At 38.8% G+C, this 21,530-nt stretch overlaps 1 protein-coding gene across 1 annotated transcript in view; it reads right to left on the bottom strand.

Annotated features, from left to right (window-relative positions):
* The window catches only part of LOC308249170 (guanine nucleotide-binding protein G(q) subunit alpha), a 267,265-nt gene that overhangs the window by 75,001 nt on the left and 170,734 nt on the right, over nucleotides 1-21,530 (bottom strand). The window contains exon 3 of the mRNA XM_080670030.1: nucleotides 155-309. Within this exon, the coding sequence (XP_080526156.1) occupies nucleotides 155-309 (155 nt within the window). The remainder of the gene's footprint in view (nucleotides 1-154; nucleotides 310-21,530) is intronic.

Consider the following 21,530-nt stretch of genomic DNA (forward strand, 5'->3'; position numbering starts at 1 on the left):
AGTCAACAGAGTGGCAAACTAGGGCTTGCGAGCCATAGGTGGCTCGCGAGCCGCAGTTTGCCGACCGCTGCTCTATACCAAGCACAGAGCGCAGAAGTTATCATTGCGGAGCACCTGCACATGAAAGTAAAGAGAAATCCTGGTGAATACTCACTATTTGGTAGAGTCAGATAATTGATATTCTCGTCGTCTATCATAGCATTCCTGGATTCCAGGATCATTCCATAAACTCTTTATTGCATCTACGTAGGGATTCTCAAAAGCCGACACCTTCTCCACATCAACTTCTCGAACTAATTGTGCATGAGCCTGTTTTTAAAAAAAGAAAAAAAGCAGTTTTAGTCTCTTTTCCATCACTGAACATTGCCTTTGGTTCACATGTTACATTGAGCACACTGAGGTCTTCCTTCATATACTGGTTTTCAAACTGGTTTATAATAAAGTAATGCTGCTGCCTTTTTTTTTTTTTTTCTGAGCAAGCCCAGTCCTAAATCTCTTCCTGTAGAGTAAACCTTGAGGCTCCTTAGAGATGACTAGAGGAAAGCAGGGTGCTCAGATCCCAAGAGAACAATGAGTATGTCATGCGACACACGACTGGTTTTAGGTGATAATCATAATCCGAACGCAGGTAATATCATTAAAGGGAAAAAGGGAATTATCTCCTCTATAGTTTATTATAATCAAACACATAATACCCCCAGCCCATGGGTGTTACATCTGAGCAGAAACTCAACCAGACTCCTCAACTAGTCAGGACTCCTCAACTAGTCCGTTTCCCTAATTTACAGAGTGTAAAACCATTAGAACAACAGTTAATAGCAATGATTTAATTTAAAAACAAACCATTCTCTCTCCATTCCCACATACCCCAACTTCTAAAACATTTATTCTGAAAAATTTATTTTATATCTGCTTTACCTATATTACCAGATTGAGGACCCTATTCAATTTTTCAACAAAGAAAAAGGACTTTGTTATTTCATTATACAACATTAAGCAGGAAATCGGTAAGGAGATTTAAAAGATTTTTTCCATAAGATTGAAATAAAAATATTGTATGGTCACTCCCCAAATTAACAGGAATATACCAGTACTTAACAATCCCAGTTAGAATAGGTTTCATGGTAGTAATATATATGCAAATTATATACACATAAATATTTAAATAAACAAATAAAATAATTACCTTGGAAACTGAAGGCAGATGGCTGGTAATTTATTCAGTCTTAATTTTGTACAAAAATACAAACTTCTGAACTAGGTTAGTGAGTGGCTATCATGGGCACATGATGACCTAGTTATTAATTTCATAGAGTTTTTAAGTAGATAGAACAGTAATAAATTTCAATCATGTGAGGTCCTATCTAGCTCCCAACCTTTACCTTCTTTCTCTGTCCATATGTGAGAAAGGCCCCATGTCATTAGACTAATCTTGACTTTAATCAGGTTTTAAGAAGCCCAACATGGTAAGGACTGAAGAAACCACCTTTCTTGCTAGTTCTACTCTGACCTTGATAGTCAGATCCAGTAATGGAGAAGCCCAGTTCCACACGGGACGTCACTCTTAGAAAACAGATCCCTGTAGTTGCTTTCTGTACCTAGTCCCTATCTAGGCCATCTGCCTTGTTATCCCTCCAGCGGTCCTGCCAGCCTGGAGTCCTGTTCCTGAGTCCCACTCCAGGTGCGCCCACCTCAATCATAGTTCCTCACAAGATTAACTCTTTGAAAACAATCATCACCGGTGACCCAATGAATCCCCAATTCGGTGCTCCACATGGCTTCGGAGCACTTGTTTGTCTGTGCTAGACCCACCTTCTCCGCCTTCGGCCTGCTGAATTAGACCTCCTCCAAGCATCAAACACTGGACGTGGGGACCTCCCCCTCCCTGCCCAATAGGTATGTAAGAATGTTAAGTTTCAACCCTTGCTTTTCTGCCCTTGTTCACTGAATACGAGCTCTAACTCCTTGTGTCCTGAGATATGATAATGATTATCCTTGCTATAATCCTAAATTAGACTCATCATCACTACATCTGCATTCCAGGGTTTTCTGGGGATTCAGTGGATCTCAGAGAGTCACTAAGGGAAGAAGCAGGGATATACAGGATGGTTTCCAACCGGATATACTCTCAAGATGGGGTTTTGAATCAGACTCTGCTTCTTATTATAACCCCAATGTTATTCCTTGTGGGGAACATACTGCCCCACTAGCCTCACGTGGCTTTGTATTGTGTTACAATACTCCAAAGGGGATCCACACACCAGCAGCAGCACCTGGGAATTTGGTAGAAATGCAAATCCTCTTATCCCACCTCAAACCTTTTGAATTAGACACTCTAGGAATTAGTGTTCATAAGGCCAAGAAGCCATGGAAATAAGTACAACAGGATAGGTATATGCAATAGGGAGTGATGGGGACTGTGGCACACGGGGAAATACACATACTAATTAAAAAGGGCGGCTGCTATTTAACTCCAACCAGTTGCTGCCAATGGAAATGTAGGTTCACTGTTTCCAGATGTTCCAATTTTCCAAGGGAAGCGAAAATGTACAGTTTTCTGTGAAATATTTCTAATTTTAAATCTCGGCAGCCCTAGAAAAGATAGAGCATATCTGTGCCCATTGGAGGCCACTCATTTGTAGCATTTGTTCTAAAAGAGTCTTTCCCATTTGTTTTCCTAATAAGCTGGACCAATAACACAATGCCCTGCGTAGAACCTAGAAAGTGGTAGCTGGCCACTGGTTAACACATGCTAACAAATAAGGAATTTCCAGAACCTTCCTACAATAATATTTAGACAAACTATTATACTATCCATAGGGTTATGGCTGAGACCTCTCTCTGAATTGGCTAATAGCTACATGGTGACATAGGTTAGTATAGGCAGTATTTAAAATGAATTTGATACTCACTACACTGGGCCAGTCATGCCATTTGGAAGGAGTTTTGTTTCTGTTTCTAGAGAGGTTAGCTTCTGCCAGAGAAAACGGTTTCAACATACCAGACACTTTTCACCATTATGATTAACTGTCTACTGGACCCCAGTGAGATGCTAGGTAATATATAGCATCAGGGAATTAGACGTAGTCCCCACGGGGGGAACCATCCATATAGATGGCAACCAAACAAAGCATAGGATTATATGATCCAGGAGTTGGAGCAAGAGGGAATTCTTTTTTTTTTAAATTTCTTTATTGATTAAGGTATTACATATGTGTCCTTACTCCCCCATTACCCCCCACCTCCCATTCATGCCCCACCCCCCTGTTGTCTGTGTCTATTGATTGGGTTTACATGCATGCATATAAGTCCTTTGGTTGATCTCTCCTCCTTACCCCCACCCTCCCCTACCTTCCCTAAGGTTTGACATTCTGATTCAGAGAAGCAAGAGGGAATTCTTACATGTCCAGCCTTAATTTCAATTGACTCTAAGGGTATTAACTAAAGACAACATTCTCAACAGTGTATTGTAACTTTCCACTGAGCGCCTGCTCCTGCAAAGTGAGACTACTTTCTCATGCCAGAAAACTCCTGTAGTTTCCTATCGTGGCCTAGCTGGCTTGCTTTTTCTCACATCTGCAATGTCTTCCCTCTTCCTTTCTGTACTTTCTTTAGCTTTTGTTCTGGGGCTATGTAAGGTGCCATCTCTCTGATATTTCTCTTCTCCACCTAAAATGTGGTCTTTGCGCCCTTTGAACAATGGGACTTGTACATATTACTTCGTGTGAATTATTAACGGCTTGCCTTATCCCTGTTGTAGACTATATGTTGAAGAAAGGGGCTGTAGCTTAATGACTCTAATTTCTTTTGGGACCCAACACAGAATAATAAGCAAATAAATATTTGTCTAACTTAATAGCATTTAAAGATGCATATAAATACAATGCCAAGTCCTACAATTTTCTGTCCATTACCTAGTCTCACAGCACTACATAATCCTTAACAGTAGCTGGCGTACAAGTATTTGTATATTTGTTAACATCTTCCTCCATGATCACAGTGTAAGTTCCAAAACAAGCTCAACATTGCAGTATCAGAGCCTAGCAGAGTGCCTGCCACCTGGTAGAAGGAAGGAAGAGTATAAATTGTATTAAACTGGAAATCAGGATATCTAACTTCCAGTCCTGGCTTTATCTCTAACACTAGCTATAAACCCTTGGGAGAAATTACTTTACAACTTTATAACTTCATATTTTTTTGTCCATAAGATGATACAGCTGGAGTAAATTATAAGCCTCATCTAGCCATAAACTGTATAATTATAAATATATAATAAATACATCTTCAATGCACAGAGGACCAAAGAGTTATGGCACTGTCTCTCCAGGATCACATAATATCATTTATTAAAATAAGACTTCGTTATTTCCAACAGTACCTAACAACACAGGGCAAATCATAGTTAAGTCTGCACATGAGCAATGCCACATGTGGACTGAGCAAGGAGAACTCAACATGGACAAAGGAGGTCAAACAAGGTGTCAGAGAGAAGACAGGGTTTGTGTGGCAGGTGGAGAGGAAGATGCATGACATTTCCAAGGAGGAGGGAGAGAAGGACAAAGGTTTACTGGACTGTGGGGGAAAAACAGTCTAGTGAGGAGTTTCATGCTGGCTATTAATTCAAATTAATCTCCACAGTGAAAGCTATAATGAACAAGATCAGCTACGAGCAATAACTCTGAGGTCAACCTCCAGCATCCATGAAAGTATATCGCCCGCAATAGCACACAGATCACCATGTTGCCTTCATCTAGGTCAGAATTTCTAAGTCATTTTTACTGCCTCCCAAGCTTCGTTCCATCCTTGCTGTTTTGGAAAATGACATTCAAATATAATCAACTGTAATCTGTATTCATGTAAGAGCTTTCAACTGACGTTCTCTAAGTTGTTTAAAGTATGACAGCATTTTACAAAATACACACAGAATTTTAAAACTGCCTATATACATGACACCAATGGAAATTCAATCCTTTCTTGGTAGAATATATCCTATATGTGGAAAGAATGTTTTTCAGTTTGCTAGAGTAAGAAGATAAATTAGACTCTTTTATATTTGTCCAAATGTCAAATGTGAGTAGTAATAAAAACCACAATTATGTGAAATTAAACAATCACTAATAAAAAAAGCTATGATGAAAAGAAAAGAAGTAATTTCTAATAATATTATAAATAGCAAATCAGTTACAATCGACTACCCTTTTTATTTTGAACATTGTTCAGAGAAAAGCAAAACAGATATGAATGAAATCATATAAACAAAATATAATTCGATTTCATTTTGTTAAAATTGAGCACACTAGATGGAAATATTTAATGATGAATGCTAGCTTTCAGAATTCTTAGCAAGCTGGTAGCAAGCCTTAGAGGGAACATTGTAAGAACTAAGTAGCTACTCTTAGAAACTGGCAGAATTCTAGGGAAAGACCACATGGAAACCTCAAGATGTGCCAATGTGGTAATGTCTTGTTTTAGGGATTCGGTGGTCATGAAATTCAGGTAAATCTTAGATGTGCTGATGTTTCCATGGTTGCTTAGGCAAAGGGAAGGAAGAACTGAGTTCCCACCATAGTGGGCCTTACTCTGCCCACAGAAGGCCGAGCCTTCAGATGAAACAAAAAGGATCTTATAGTCACTCTGGAAGGATTTTCAAAAACTCATTAACACCTCATAGTGGCTTGAGGCTGGAATGTCACACCTATTCCAGTTCCTATACTTTTGAAGTAGGAAAGCAAATGGTAACTTCCACATTTGTTGAAGCTCTCAGACACAAATATTCAGCTCCTTAGGCCTGCTCCATCTGAAGGGATGCCCAATACACAGAGGACCTCTAAATTAGAAGAAGTCTGAACCACTGTTGGGAGTCCCTTTTCATTCTCAACTGAGGCTAACAAAATCTCATTCTTTTTTCTTGGTGCTTATTTTCATTTTGGCATTTGACTCTAGAGAAAATGCCAATCCCTAAAAAAACTGAGGGGGGGAAAAACCCCAGGCTTTTTTTTCTGCTCAGAGGAAGTACAAAGTGAAAGGAAAGAATATGGGATCAGATTGCTGTGTTATAATCCCACCTCTATCCTGTACAAATTGAGCATGACCTTGGGCAAGCTATTTAACATTTCTAAACCTCTGTTTCCTAATCTGTGAAATGGGGGTAATAACAGCACTTATCTTAGAGCAGTGGTCGGCAAACTCATTAGTCAACAGAGCGGCAAACCGCGGCTTGTGAGCCGCAGTTTGCCGACCACTGTCTTAGAGGGTTCAAGTACAGAATGCATGCACAACACTTAGAGGAGGAGCCTAACACCTAAAGCTACTAGTTATTTAAAAAGCAAAAGAAAATCTCTGGCTGGTGTGGCTCAGTTGGTTGGGCATCATCCCAAGCACTGAGGGGTCACCAGTTCGAATCCTGGACAGGACACATACCTGGATTTCAGGCTCAATCCCCAGTGGGGGGCATGCACGAGGCACCTCTCTCATCAATATCTCTCTCGCCCTTCCTCTCTCTATAAAAATCAATTCAAAAGTCTTTTTTAAAAAAAGCAAAAGAAAAGGAAAACAGCACAGTAAACCATGATGTACACGCCTATTAGTTTCTGTGACCTTGGGCAAGTCACCCAAACCTTAATTTGCTCAAACGTGAAATGACATTCTGGAGGTCATACTGGATACAGGACCTCTGGCTCCTCAAATGTGCAAGCATTCTTCAGCTTAAACTTTCCTACAGAAAACTTGGATAAGAACTGTCCTTTCCTAGACCACCTCACCGTCTCGGACTGCATCACAATTTAAACAGTTGACCTTCATAGGTGCATTATACACAGAAGGACAGTTGATGTTTGTTTGTTTGTTTGTTTAATGAGCATTACTGCATAAATGACAAACAGCAGCAAAGTCCCACTGAGCAGCTACCAGCTGGGTTCACATAGCAAGTGATTCCTTCCCACAGAACAGCCTCTCCACACTTACAATTCAACCCCTGGCTCAGCAAAATCACAAATTACTCCATGACACGGCCTTTTGGGGTCTCTGATGAAGACTGTAAGTCCTGTGTTTGGAATCCTTCAGACCTAGGGATCTGCTGATTGTCTTTTGCTAAGCGCCCACGTCCCTCTTCACCTGAAGACCACTGAATCTCGCGATGAGAAATCCAGAGAACCAGAGGAGAGAAGAGGAAGACTGAACAGTAGCTGAGATCAAACCAGGTTTTAATCATAACTGTCACATGCCAGCCCCGTGACTTCAGGCAGGTCACTCAACCTTCCTGAACCTCAGCTTCCTCATCTATAAAATGCAGAAAATAATACGTTGTAGGGCTGTTAGGAAAATTAAAATGTTGGTAAAATCCTCTAAAACACTATTATAATTATGAATTCTTGTTATCTCAAAATTACCATTAATAAATGTTAATTATTCAATAAATATTTATCTACAGTGTGTCAGGCAATGAATTAGACACTGATAAAGCAGAGAATTTATGTTAAATAAAATGTTCCAGGTAACAAAATATTAGGTAAGAAAGTTTATCAAACTGTCACATATTATTCTAGGTTTATATTTATTACCCATTACATTTTCACTTTCATCATTAGATTTTATTTTTAATCTCCATTATGGCATTTGCAAGGCAATTAATAACTATAAGGTACACTGCCTTTCCCAAAAAAACATTTGCTAAAGATATATTTCTCCCTTTGACGTTACTTCACTATAGACTAGATTTCCTTATTCTAACATACAATGGATTCCTTCTTGGAAGAAGGAAACACTCTATTTTTCTGTTTAAAATATTCTTTTTCCTTAAAAGAACTCAATCTCTTTGTTGGCCCTACCACTATAATTTTCCATGTAAAATATCCTTCTATTTAGTTCTTTGCTTATCATTTTCCTTCTTCATGTTTGTCTGCCATCTCATAACGATCAGTATGAATGACATGAAAGTCAAATGCTTGATGCAGAATGGCAAGCAGTTCCAAAGGGCCTGCGACTGATGTAATTACATGGTTCCATTACGTAGAATCTTGCCCTCGGGTCTGTGAAATCTTGGAATGCCATATAAAATTTTACACTATTTTCTAAATGTTCCTTATTACCTTTATGATTATGATGATAATATAATAATATGTAAATATATATAATGAATACTACAAAAAAGTTTATTTTCAAAGAACTTATACAAAGTCACAGTGATAACAAAATTAGAAGACTCTTTAAAATATATGCATATTCACTAAAATCCAAAATAATTAGGTCTACCTGTATGTTGCCATCAAAGAATATTTGAGGAACATTAGTTACTTGGGATTTGAATGGCTGCTTATTTGAAAAATGGGTTCTAAAATCAAAATCTGATAAATGTGGACAATGATGGCTATGCAAAGTTAAATAGATGTCTGTACTGCAGAACTCAGGACCTTTAATATGGTAACGGTGCCAGAAATCCTCGAGCACAAGGTGGGGTTGTTCCAATTATAGTTTTCACTGTATTTCTCACACTTGTTTGACCAAGGCAGCTTGCCCCACTCCGATCAGTCCATGAGACTGGTCTCATGGCTCGCATTTTGAAAAATACTGACTGGACACTAACATTCCCAACAACAAACCAGGGGGTGATTTTACACAAATAAAACAATGAATTAACTGATTCTCCCCCAACTCTGCCATCATGGGTAAATGTCTGCTTTATGGATTCCTATCTTCTTCCTTTCTGAGATCACATTTTGCATGTGGTTCATTTCCTGATGACAATACGTCTCAGAAAAAGTTAATCATTGAGCCCTTTGCAATGTCTGTGCTCCTACCATCTTATTAACCAGAAGAGCACGCTGCTGCTGGTTTGGGGTTTTATTTTGTTTGACAGCAGGAAAAAGAGGTAAAGATGATTCCCCTGTTCAGCTTGGTAGGTTTTTAAGCAAAGCCAGAAAAAATAAAAAGAACAGGCTTCTCAAAGAAGGGTGTCCCAGATGGTCTCAGGATTACAAGTCCTGCACAGGGAAGGTAATCTTTCTGGGGCATCCAATGTGAAACCTCACCACTGCAGCTTCAGATCTTGTGTTTCAGGAGACCTGAAAGTGAAAAGGGCTCTGGGTCTCCAAATCTCGCAGAAGGAAAGAAGTTTCTTAGAACACTTCTTAACTACCCCTTTAACTCAAAGAACAAGAAATGGTTCCGATAGTAAGAATGTAAAAAGAAAGGACAGCAATGGCAAACTTGTCTTATAAGGAATGGTAATGAAACATTTAGAATCCAAGGAGCAAGACGGTAAGGGAAATAGGAGAACCCACATCTCACTAGGCATTTTTGTTTTTCATAATTTAAAAAAATTTGGGAGGAAGTAAATGAGTTATATAATCTGTCAATCTGAGAAAGGACCCAAATTTCAGAAAGATTACAGATAAGAATCAATTGGAGAAAGTTACTTGGACCAGTATGGAGAAACCTGCAACATTCTAGTGAAAGTATAATGATAGATATTATAGTCTAACACATGACACTTTTGAGTATGAAAATGGTTACTAAAATTAAATTACTAAAAGCTAATGTTATATATCTTTGAAATAGTAACCAACAAATCAATTTATTACATTGGTATTATTAAAATGTTCTCAACTATAGAATTCTTCCTAAAAAGTAACTTTCATATATCTGTATAAAGTAAAAAAAAAAAAAAAAAAAAAAAAAAAAAAAAAGAAAGAAAGAAAAAGAAAAAAGAGTAGAGGAATTTTTCTTGGTACATTCATGTACTTTAGTCATGTTTTTAGCCATATCCGTTCCCAATATCCTGTCCCTGACAGTTTTCAGAAGACTATATTTTTTTTCAATGTGAACATATTATACATTTAACTAGTTCATAAAAATACCTGCAATAGTCTTCAAAATTACATTAACCATTTTAGGTTAATAAATTTGAAACAGTTAACATTTTCAATTGGGTCCTTCTCTGTAGAACTTAGTATTTTTAATTCAGAAATACCTTCTCTTGTAGGCACTGAAATGCCTGTGAAGCCTAGAACAAATTCTGCTAAATGGAAAGTATTCTTAACTCTAATTTTTTAAAATGCAAATATGTATATATTTCAGTTCAAGTATTTTCATAGGAACTATTTTTTTTTATCAGTTCATATTATTCTTTCACAAATACTTTTAGGAGATGGAACTCATGACTGATAGATTATTGGAGCTTGTTTGGACACAATTATGACTTATGTGTGAGTCATAACTAACTCCAAAAACATTTCTGCTCCATAGGCTTTGTAATTTAATAAATGTTCTATTTATCATGATACCATGCACCACCAAGAACTATATTTATACTAGCAGCCCTGCGCAGGAATCCGTGTGCCAGTAGGTCGCTGCCGCCCTCCTGTAGCTCTCCGCCTCCCGCTTGCTTGCTGCCCTGCCCCGTCCTGTAGCTCTCTGCTGCCCGCTTGTAGTTCACTGCCCCACCCTCCTGCAGATCTGTGATCCGGTCATTATGTGGTTGGTCGTTACACCTCAGGGCGTAACGGATAATTAGCATACTCCTCTCTTATTATATAGGATCATTATCACAAAATACTTTTATTTTCAACATTTTTAAAGAAGCAAAAGCATTTACCATTGAATTTTGTGTGGCTGATGATATCACTATGGCTACAATGGTGCATGTTAATAGCAACCATTTTGTACAAGTTACCCATTACTGTTTACTTTCTTGAGGAAGAAAATTCAGTATTTAATTTTTTGTTAAACATGCATTTTCAGTTTTGTTTGTTTTTTAAAGCTTTTTATGGCCAAAAGGATTTACTGCAGAATAAATACATGTTCAGGAAATAAAACAAATAGTAATAGATTTATGCCAAACAATAAATAATAAAGCCAAAGCTTTCAGACCACCATGCAAGCGTGTTCAGTGGGGATTTTCTACATGCACCTAACAATATCCTGCTGACCCTGCTGAATGACGTCCTGGTGTCTCAGTGGACCTCAAAGCTTATAGACAGAGCACAGCAAGATTGGCTAACAACATCAAATAGATAGCAAAGGCAGCAGACCCATCCTTCTCTACCACCCTAGAGGCTGAAAGGAGTTGACTGTCACTAGTCCTTCTTATCTGAGCAGACTCTGTATTAGCAGTGAGTGCTCACATGCTGTCTTTGGAAGGGAGATACAGTTATACTGCATCTGGGAAGGATTTGAAAGAGAGTTGAAACATCTTTCTGATTTAACCAAGTGGTAACGTGAGAAATCTGTTAAACTGCCCCGGCAGAATCTGAAAATACAAAATGAAAGTCTATCAGATCCATCCTGCATCTTTTTGGTGCAGATGCTAATAAGAAAGTTTCACTGAAAAATGAAAAAACTGGAGCGAATGTTAAACTGGTGGGATGCTAACACACAGGTGTAAAACCCAAGTGTCTTGGGCAAACTAGGTCTGGGGAAGACTTGGGAGAGAGAAATCAAGAATCCTAGAAGTATTCTGACTTCTTCATGGAAGTGAAGAATATTGTGTGTCTTATAATGCCAAAACCAATTAACTCATTCACTAACTCACTAACTGAAAGAATAAAACCTGGCTGGCTTCACACTGCCTGCCTGGCACTGAAGTAATCTGACTTTGCACCCCACTTCCCTACCCCCAACTCCCTTTATAGCTTGTGTAATTCTTCTGTTCTTTGTGTGCATTCTGCATAAAAGGAATTGAGAATTACATTGAATAGGACTCTAACCGGTGGAAATTTCTTCAGCTTCCTGGTCAGAATCCATTAAAAAATAATGTGCACATGGGATCTTCCAATGTTTTTCCCTCCCCAGTCCCTAAATTTATACCCTAGAGCTGTGGTTACACTTAACTTCAAATGTATATGTTTTGAGTTCCAATCCACCAAGGAGACCTGACCCGGGCATGCGTTACGTACCAATGGTTCTACATGGTCTGGGTTGTTATGGGTCATGACTATACTGAGGTATAGTGCACAGTAGGTAAGGGCCTGTGACTTTACAGCCAAACACAGAGTTTCAACCATGCTTCCATATACTTGCTTGGTGCCTCTCCAAGCCTCAGTTTCCTTTGTTCCAAATAGAGGTAATGATACCTTTGTCACAGCATTTTGTAAAGCTTAAATATGATATTATATATATAAGAGCAGAGGAACAAGCACATACTAGTGGCTCAGTAAACAGAAGCAACCTGAGTTTGTACTTCAGGTATGATCCAAGGGGAATGATGGTGAAATGCCCTAGCCCTTTTCTAACTAGTGAACGAACTCTTTGGGAGATTTTAACTTTTGGAAATCTGTTCCAAAAATACAAAATAGTTTCTATGATGCCTCCCAACCTGCTATATAGCACTACCAGTTTTATATCTTAAGGAAATATTAAATTATGGGTTACTGGTGATTATTTTACAGTTACAATGGTTTTTCAACCAGAAGCACGTCGACTTTAAGTAACATGTAAGTTGTTTTCTTCTCCACAAGAAAGCCCAAATCTCACTATACTGCATTCATCTCTATGTCATGTTTTCAAAACATGCAAAGACCACAACCCGATTAAAACCATTTTAAAGATGTACTAGTACATGAAGAATTTACCTGGGATTATATATCCAAACATTCTCTTCCCCTTAAATTCTGATGAGCTACAATGAAAAGCTTTAGTGATTGGTGATGTAGCATGGGTCATGAAATAAAACCAAACCAAATCCATCTCTATATAACTCAAAAGAACTTAGCAAATTGCATTGCTTTTTCAGGAAGATAAAAATGCATATTGCCTCTTTTATGTGTTCTTAGCTACATATCTATTTTTGAAAACGTTTCATGTACCTTCTAAATTTAGCTCCTACTTCCTTTTTACTGTGCAATCTGAGTTACAGTCCATCTCTGATAACATTCTGATCTTTACTCCAAGGAACATATATGGAAACTGCCTCTTAGAAGGAAGATAACCTTTCACTAACCTCTTCTGTGCTTGTGGACAGTACAAGATGACCCTTTCTTCTGGTCCCCCGCTTCTATGGACACCATCTACATGTATTTTAAGTAGTATTTTAAAATTCCCTTTACTTGGTGGGAGAAAATTTCATCCTTTCTAGAGCTTCACCATATTTTATTAAACAGATCTCTTGCTAAGAAAATATAAGTTAAAGAAAGAAACTCATGTCTTTGTGGCTAAGGAAGAAGATGGAGTGGAGAGAAAATAAAAAGAAGGTGTGGACCCTCCATTTCCCTTTCCCATCGGATCTGAACACCGATCTTGGTGGTCGTAAAAGGAGGAAAAGTAATACTGAAGCTCACAGTGCTTGTAGTCTGTGGGCTAGTTTCAAACAAGGTAGAAAAAAAGAAAAAAAAAGAAGGGGTGGTAAAGAGAATTGGTGTGTGGAATGAGGTTAAACACAATGGCACTCATACAGAGATTTCAGAATAGTTAATCTGGGTTAATTACCATTCTATGAAATTTTCTTCACTTTTTATTCTCCATTCATTAATATCAGACTTAAGAAAGGTATTATATAGTGATACAAATGTGGGGGTATGAAGGGAAAATTGTAAGCAATATGTTCAAAACTATAAGCAGAAACAACCTAAGTGTGTAGCAGTAAATGTAACTGCCCAGAAGTTGTTGAAGGAAATCATTAGTCACAGAGAGCAGTAGCCCCTAATTAAATTGCTAAGCAACAGAGCTGTGAAGAAAGTATGTATAGTGAAGCCTCAGTCTCCCAGGAATCCTATTCATGCTCCCATTGAAGCCTTTCCTTATATTCTTATCTTCTTGAGGCATTCACAGTCTTCATAAACCATTTGTTGATCACAGGGCATATATTACTGGCACTGCTATTTAACTGTTCCATGTCTGTGTACAGGGCAGAAATTTACAAAATATTTCTTATATTCTAGCACAATGCTAAGGCTACTTAATAAGTACTTCTGCAACAGAACAAAACTGTCTACTTTCTAATATATTGCTCCAGAGATGTGATCTAACAAGACGGTGGATAAGAAGCAAAAATGACCAGCATCGGACAGAAGAAGCAGTCTAGGAAGTTGGAAGTCTGGCTGGGCCTCTGGTATGATCTTGGACTAGTCTCCTAGCCTTTATTGGTTAAGTGTTGACCTCTGTGACTGAGTTATTGTTTTAGAGAATGGCTATGATGCCTTGCTCTAATAATTACACACTCAAATATAAGTTGGGGTGAAATTAAAGTATTTCACCAGAGGTATGCATGGGCACTGGCCAAACAGCTCAGAGCAGGTTCTGGACTTTCCTTGCCATGCTTCACATCAACCTTTTAGCTGCTGGGCCACATAGAAGCCAGGAGTGTCCCAGGTAGAAGCAGGGCTGCTGGGGTCACTCAAGGAACTTGAGGCAGTGGCTTTAAAATATTATAATTTAAAATTTTTAGCACTGGTACAGTATTAAAAATGGGTAAGAACTGAATAGCAACTCAGCCTATATGTAATATCTTTGAACCATAAATATGTTAATTTTATTCAAACTTTATTATTCTCATCTGATGGCACAGAATTGCTTACAGAGCTGGCAATAAAATGAAAATTGAAATTCCTATCACATTATTGATAATGTATCTTTTTTATTTCGCTTCTACCCATACCTCTAATTCAACATTTTTTAACTCCTTGGATTCTCCACACAGCATTAGATTATCTTGCAATGAGAAGCCCAAACCATGCTATGTTCCCTGCTTTGCTCAATAACTAAAACATCAAGTTCAAGAACAGACCTAACTCCTATCTTGGTTCTGTCGATGAGGAAAAGTGCTTTTGTTCACAATAAAATTCCCTGTGACCTGCTACAGCAATCATGGTCCTGTCCAGGAGCCTGTGGCCCCTCTGAACACAGCTGCATCTCAGGCAGGCCAGCAACTTAAGAGCCCAAGAGGATGATGCAGCAAACAGTGGAGAGGACAGATGTAACCCTCTACTAAGTAGTAAGGAGTATTAGTGGTACTGGGTGTCATGTCCATACTTGGATGAACATTAGAATCACCTGGGAACTTTAAAAAGCTCTCCTGTCTAGGACCCAACCTTGGAGATATTGATTTAATTGGTCTGGGAAGTGGCCCAGGTTGCCCATGCTCCCTTGGTGGTCTCATGTGCAGCCAGAGTTGAGAGCAATGGTGGACACCTGTGGTCTCCAGGGTAGGGGACACATAACCCACCCACAGGGCGCAAGACAAACTACCAAAACCTCTATGTTTAACCTGAAAAGGAGAAAGATAATACGTTTTAACTGTATTTAATGGATGGGAAAACGACAATACTCTCATGCATCTGACAGCCGTGGGTGGTGTCTGGGAGTCCTGAGGGAAAGGCAGGGCTCCTGAGAAATCCTTTCTCCATTCCTCTCAGTGTGTGGCCACATAGCTCCATTATGTGTCCCCAGTTGGTAATTCTCAGATGCTCTTATCGGAAAGAGTAGAATCCTGACAACAGTGTAGAATGAGAAGGGGAATAGTCAGGGAAACTCTGTGAGCCATGAGAGGTTTCCTAATGATATGATGGCAAACCACTTACAAGAACTGTAAGTTTTTCTTTTTCAAAATGACAAGTGTTTCAAATATGCTGACCTTTCGTATTTTTTGTCATGACAAGGGAGTGGAGATATTTTTAAAAACATAAACACTACTCTACCCGGTTTGGCTCAGTGGATAGAGCGTTGGCCTGCGGACTCAAAAGTCCCAGGTTCGATTCCGGTCAAGGGCATGTACCTGGGTTGCGGGCACATCCCCAGTAGGAGGTGTGCAGGAGGCAGCTGATCGATGTTTCTCTCTCATTGATGTTTCTAACTATCTATCCCTCTTCCGTCCTCTCTGCAAAAATCAATAAAATACATTAAAAAAACAACAACATAAACACATTTAATCGATCTTGTCAAGGCCAAAGAGAGAAATCACTAGGGAACTTGTGCTGTGAAAAGAGCATTTTGAAAATGGATATTTGGAAACGTTGCCATTGTGATGTGGTTTTGCTGTCAAAACCAACGTAAGGTGTGACACTAAGAAAAAGAAAGCTATCACATGTATAAACTTTAAAAATGTGTGTGTGTGGGGGGGGGGAATCTTTTCAAGAAAGAGTTGCAGTGGGTTTTTAACCCATTCATTAAAGATGAATAATGTAACGCCTTTCAATTAGTTTGAAAGAAGAGCTGGTGGGGCTATCAGTGAAGATGGAAATTTACCAGCAAAATTTCAGTTAAAAACCTTTGCATAACTGATGAATGGGACTGGAAATAAGCACTATGATTTAGTAGGCACAGCCAATGGGACAGTTCCTTCCATTTACAACTATATATCTTGTGTGATAACCTTTAATTTATGAGGCAATAAAAATATGTACTAAATCAAACTGAACTTAGAACCAGACCACTGAATCACTGCCACAAAGAATTAATCAAATTAGAAACAACAACATTAAAATGTTTTACATTACAAAGGACTCAAAATTTTGTTAAGCATCATTTCAATAAAAGCCAAAATAATTTTTATCGATGGGATACATGATCAACCAAGTTTGGCCCATACTCCATGTGTTCAGTCAGCCATCCCAAATCAGAGAACTGAAATGAGAGAGGACGTTTGCACTGGAGACGGTAGACACTGGTTACCTGTCGGGTTGGTAGTATACCAGAGGGAGGTAAGGAAAAATTAGGAATTCTGTCCTATAGAGTGAGCCATGAAGAAACTTCTGGAACTCTGCTAAAGATTGGTTTAGTGATCAAGCATAACTGCGAAAGCAGGCAAGTATACATTTCACCAGTTCCATGAGCCTGGGGAGAAACTGTGCCTCTTATTTTCATTGTCCCAGTGTCTCATACCATGGTTTTGTACGGTGGGTGCTCAATAAATGCTGTTGACAACAGCCAATTATTTTTTGGTGAAAAACTATACAATCTCAGTAGTGTGGCAATAGGATCCACTTCCACTAATATAACATCAAATCACCATTCTTATAGCTCTTATCGGAAAGAGTAGAATCCTGACAACAGTGTAGAATGATATAATAAGTTGTGCTGATATAATATCTACAACGGCCAACCACTGGGAAGTGGAAAAATTATTAATTAGTATCATTGCATAATAAAAAGCCTCTGTTAAATATAGTACAGTGGAAAACTACGCGACAGTGTTCTGAGCCCCAGAAGACACCCACTCTCAATCTGTTAGAATTATCTGTTTCACACTCCATGTATTAATATTTGGTTTAGTTGCTGGAATCACTAAATATCCTGATCTTGATATTACTGTGCATATAAAAATGCCCCTGTGATATAATGGAAACTGTTACATAGAGATTACATCTCAGATCACGGAAACACAGTTTCCGCTTTTGTGAAATATTATCCTGAAAAGCAAATCTTTAAGGAAATGGAGAAACTACAGGCAATAAGTATTCATGAACATTTTTATGTATTCATACGACTCCCCTTCGGTTCCCTTACAGTGCCAGGGTCTCCTGTGGCCTAAACTAGTTGTATGCAATGGCCCTCCTCGGCCTGCCTCTCAGAATGCATTAACCAGCAGGAGAACTCCCCACAGGCTCCAGATCACGTGCTTCTCTCACCTGAGGTGCCTCTGCTCTGCATAACTGAGGATATAGCACATGTAGGTCAAAGACATCCTTTGAAGAGATTTAAACCCATCCGACACCCCAGGCAGCATTAAGAGCCCCTTTATCCCCTCCCTTTTGCTGCTTTCCTATTTTTCAATCTGGGGCACAAATTTCTCCTGCTTCTTAATGTTCTCTGTGCAGTCTCCATCACATGCAACTGTGCTGCTCATTTTATTGGAAGTGTCTTTTCTCCCCGCTTGCTAACTCACAATGGAAAGGAGCTGGAAAAGAGACACAGTACATCCACACTAGGTTCCACCTACCAGGACACTGCGTTTTCCTCAAACCCAGAGTCCAGTAACAAAGCTCTTGCTGCAATTTGTTCACAACATTATTTGGGTCGAAAGCTAAGATACAGGTTAGAGATCCAGATCTGCAGAGCTGTATGTATATCCTACACCGCGGCCCAGCACCAGGGGGTGGGAAGAAATGGATATGGTGCACCAGGAAGAGATCTGGCAGGAGATGCCTGGAGGCCCGGTACATGGTACCATAATGTTACCTGTGTAGGTGAATAACCACAGCACCCATAATGTTAATATTTAAATTTAGAAAAGCACCTAGGAAACCCCCAAAACATGATCTTGGGAGTACCCAAGTGTATGATAACAGGTATCACCTGTCCCCCTTTTTATTCAGGTTAAAGGAATGCTATTTCCCACTCCTTCAAGACTACTTTACCTTTTACATTATTCCTCCCATCATTTACAGGGTATGTGCGAAATATTTATTCTATTTAATATCTAAGCACCTATTTGGTGCACAGCACTCTGATGGACACTTTAAAAGATGCGAAGATGCAAATGGTTAGTGAGATAATTATGAAGACAAATAATAAAAGGAAGGCACCTGGAGAGAATGCAGACAAAGCAGGGTGCAATTAAGAGGTATCCCCCAAAAAGTGCCTGAGGAAATATGCAGATCTTTCTAGGAGCTCTTCAGATGTCCTTCCTCACACTTCAATCTGTGATGCGCCAAAGGAGGAAGCTAAGTGTGAGCACAGCTGCCTGTGTTATGCACTATACAAGGCCCTAAGCCAAGGAGGCAGTGGGAACGAAGCCCCACCGTGTGCTGCTGGCCAGGCACAGGGTGTCCACACACAGGAACGCCTTTTGCATTTCACACAAAGGCGCTCAGATAAGGCCAGGCCTGCAGGAAAGGCGCCAACTGTACCAGCTCATAGATATCGCTCTCCTTTGCCTTCAAGTAGCATTTATGGCACGAGTTACACAATTTAACAGCTAATTATATACTGCATGTGCTGTTCCTGCTTTATTTTGTATTTTTAAATATCATCTCCCTAACTAACTAGACTTTTCCTGAGGGGCAGTAGCATATCTCAATTCCCTATGGCTCCCTTAGTTGGTCCTGAATTTCTGTTTCAGGTACCTGTTTGGATCAGAGGTAAACAACTAGTGGGTTGGTATCCAGCCACTTTAGGTTAATGACAGACAATTCCAGGGGGTGTGGTAAACTCCTCATTGCTCCCTAGGGTCATCTGGTTCTTATCTCTGCATTTGGCCATGTGGTGACATGAAACCATCCTTGAAAAGATAGGTATATATCCTTATTTATTAGCTTATTTTACTTAATTCCTCAGATGCTCAGGGTTTTGTTTTTTTTTTTAATATATATTGTTATTGATCTCAGAGAGGATGAGAGAGGGAGAGAGAGATGGAAACATCAATGATGAGAGAGAATCATCAACCTGCACACCCAACACCAGGGATCAAGACTGCAACCCAGGCATGCGCCCTTGACTGGAATCGAACTTGGGACACTTCAGTCCACAGGCTGACGCTCTATCCACTGAGCCAAACCAGCTAGGGCAGATGCTCAGTTTTATTAACTTATTTTACTTAATTCCTGAGATGCTCAGTTTTGTTTTGTTTTTTTAAGAAAAACTGGGAATTGAGAAGCTTTTCTGAGAATACCTCTCATATGCTATCACAGTGGCTTTGGAGATCACGAAAGCCATAAGCTCCATGTCCTCTTTAGGCAGTGAGTCTGGTCATACGCACACCTATTTTTAATCCTGCATTCTATTACTAAGCAGGCAATTTGCTCAATAAGGCAGACTGGAAATGTTTTATGTAGCTCATACAATTGCCACTCTTTCTTTTGTAGAAAAGGCTCTACATAAGGAGAAGCTGATCCAATAGTTAAAGTATGAAAGACTTGGCTGCTGTAGAAAAACATTTTCTTCCAACATCTAGGCAAAGAGCGTTTCCAAAATTCCTACAGTCTGATAAAATTAAAACCACATGGAAAATGGTGTTGAGGTTTTTTGTGTTGTTTTTTTAAAACATAGAAAAACATTTAAAAATATGTAATAACGCATTCAGAACTTAGATACCAATAAATACTATCATTTTGAAATTGATTGTCGAAGTTCTCTCGGTGTTAAAAGAGAAAATAAGTAAGTAATAACAGTTGCACATAATCACTTAGTGTCTCAGTACAACTATGCATTTGTACCTGCTGAGCGAGTGAGGGCAGTTTGAGATTTTTGTCTTAGCCCTTAGATGCAGAGCAGGTGAGCTGTGATGGACGGAACTCAGTATTTCCCACTTCCTCATTTTGCTCCCCTGTAATTTACAACCATTTTCGGGAAACACTGGCTATTGAGGGATTATTTATAGCATACATTATGAACTGTTAATAAATGTGGTATATTGCTTTTTGGCTCATTTGTTTAAGGTTAGTGATTTTCAGCAGATCTGATTTTACGCCTTTAGGCTAACTAAAGTTGAGAGTCCATGGCTTTTGGCAAATAATTTTTAAATACACTATGACACCACCTTTTCTTTCTTTCTCTTTCTTTCTTTCTTTCTTTCTTTCTTTCTTTCTTTCTTTCTTTCTTTCTTTCTTTCTTTCTTTCAGAATACTGTAGAGATCTACATCATTAGCCAAATTTAATGCACCATATTCTGCAACTCTGGTTGGTTTTAGAAATAATTACAAATCTTACTCTGAGAATAAAGCCTGGCCCACTTTTGTTTAAAATGACCTGAGGCATCTGATTTCTGGCATACCTACTGGCAGGACAGGGAGCTGCCTTGAAGACCTCGCAGGTACTGGAAAGGTAGTGACTGTGACATCTGGCAGTAAGAACAGTCTCTGGAATGAACAAAAACCCACCTCCAATCTGTTTTTTCTTTACCCTGACTGGGGAGATGGGAATAGGGAAGATCTACTTTCGGGGCCTTGATCTAACGGAGTTTTAAGAGCATTACAAAGGCAAGTTCTGTCATAATACTGGTTATTTGAGTTCTCAGCTTCAGGTTAGCAAAATAACACATTACTGGGTGATGTAGTTCTTTTTTTAGTTGTCAAACTCCACCAAAAAAAAAAAAAATCAGCAATATGTTTACACACTCTTCAGACTAGAAGTGACTAGTGAGGAGAGGAAACCAAATACTTAGAAACCTAGACCTGGGACAGGAATACAACTTTCACAGTACCCTTTGACAGTTCTTCGAATAATAAAAACAAAACTACAATCTGTTTAAATTCTGTCAACTTAGAAAAGAACAGGCAATAAATCCTGCATTTATTAAGCCTACAACTAAAATTAAATTGTGGAATTTATATTTACAGAACTATTGCGAGTATTATTCATTGTGACTATTACTATTCATCTTTACGCTGTAATGGTTTCTGATTTCCTATCTTCCACAGCAATGAGAAAATAGATGAGGCCTGCATTCAATGTACCATTTTAAATACTCTAATGATTTCAAAATTCTGATGTTGTTTTATAACCTTCCACTTTTAGTTGTAGGAGGAACTAGTTTCCTTTGTGAAGAAATGTTTACCTAAAATTCAGCAACTTTTTCTCAGTGTCTCCTTAATTATTTTCTACTGCTTCTTAGTTCAAGTAAAATTAAGTTAAATAATTAGATAGAACATTTATATAGAAAGACA

Source organism: Plecotus auritus, assembly GCF_963455305.1.
Source record: "Plecotus auritus genome assembly, chromosome: 5".
NCBI classification, from domain to species: domain Eukaryota; kingdom Metazoa; phylum Chordata; class Mammalia; order Chiroptera; family Vespertilionidae; genus Plecotus; species Plecotus auritus.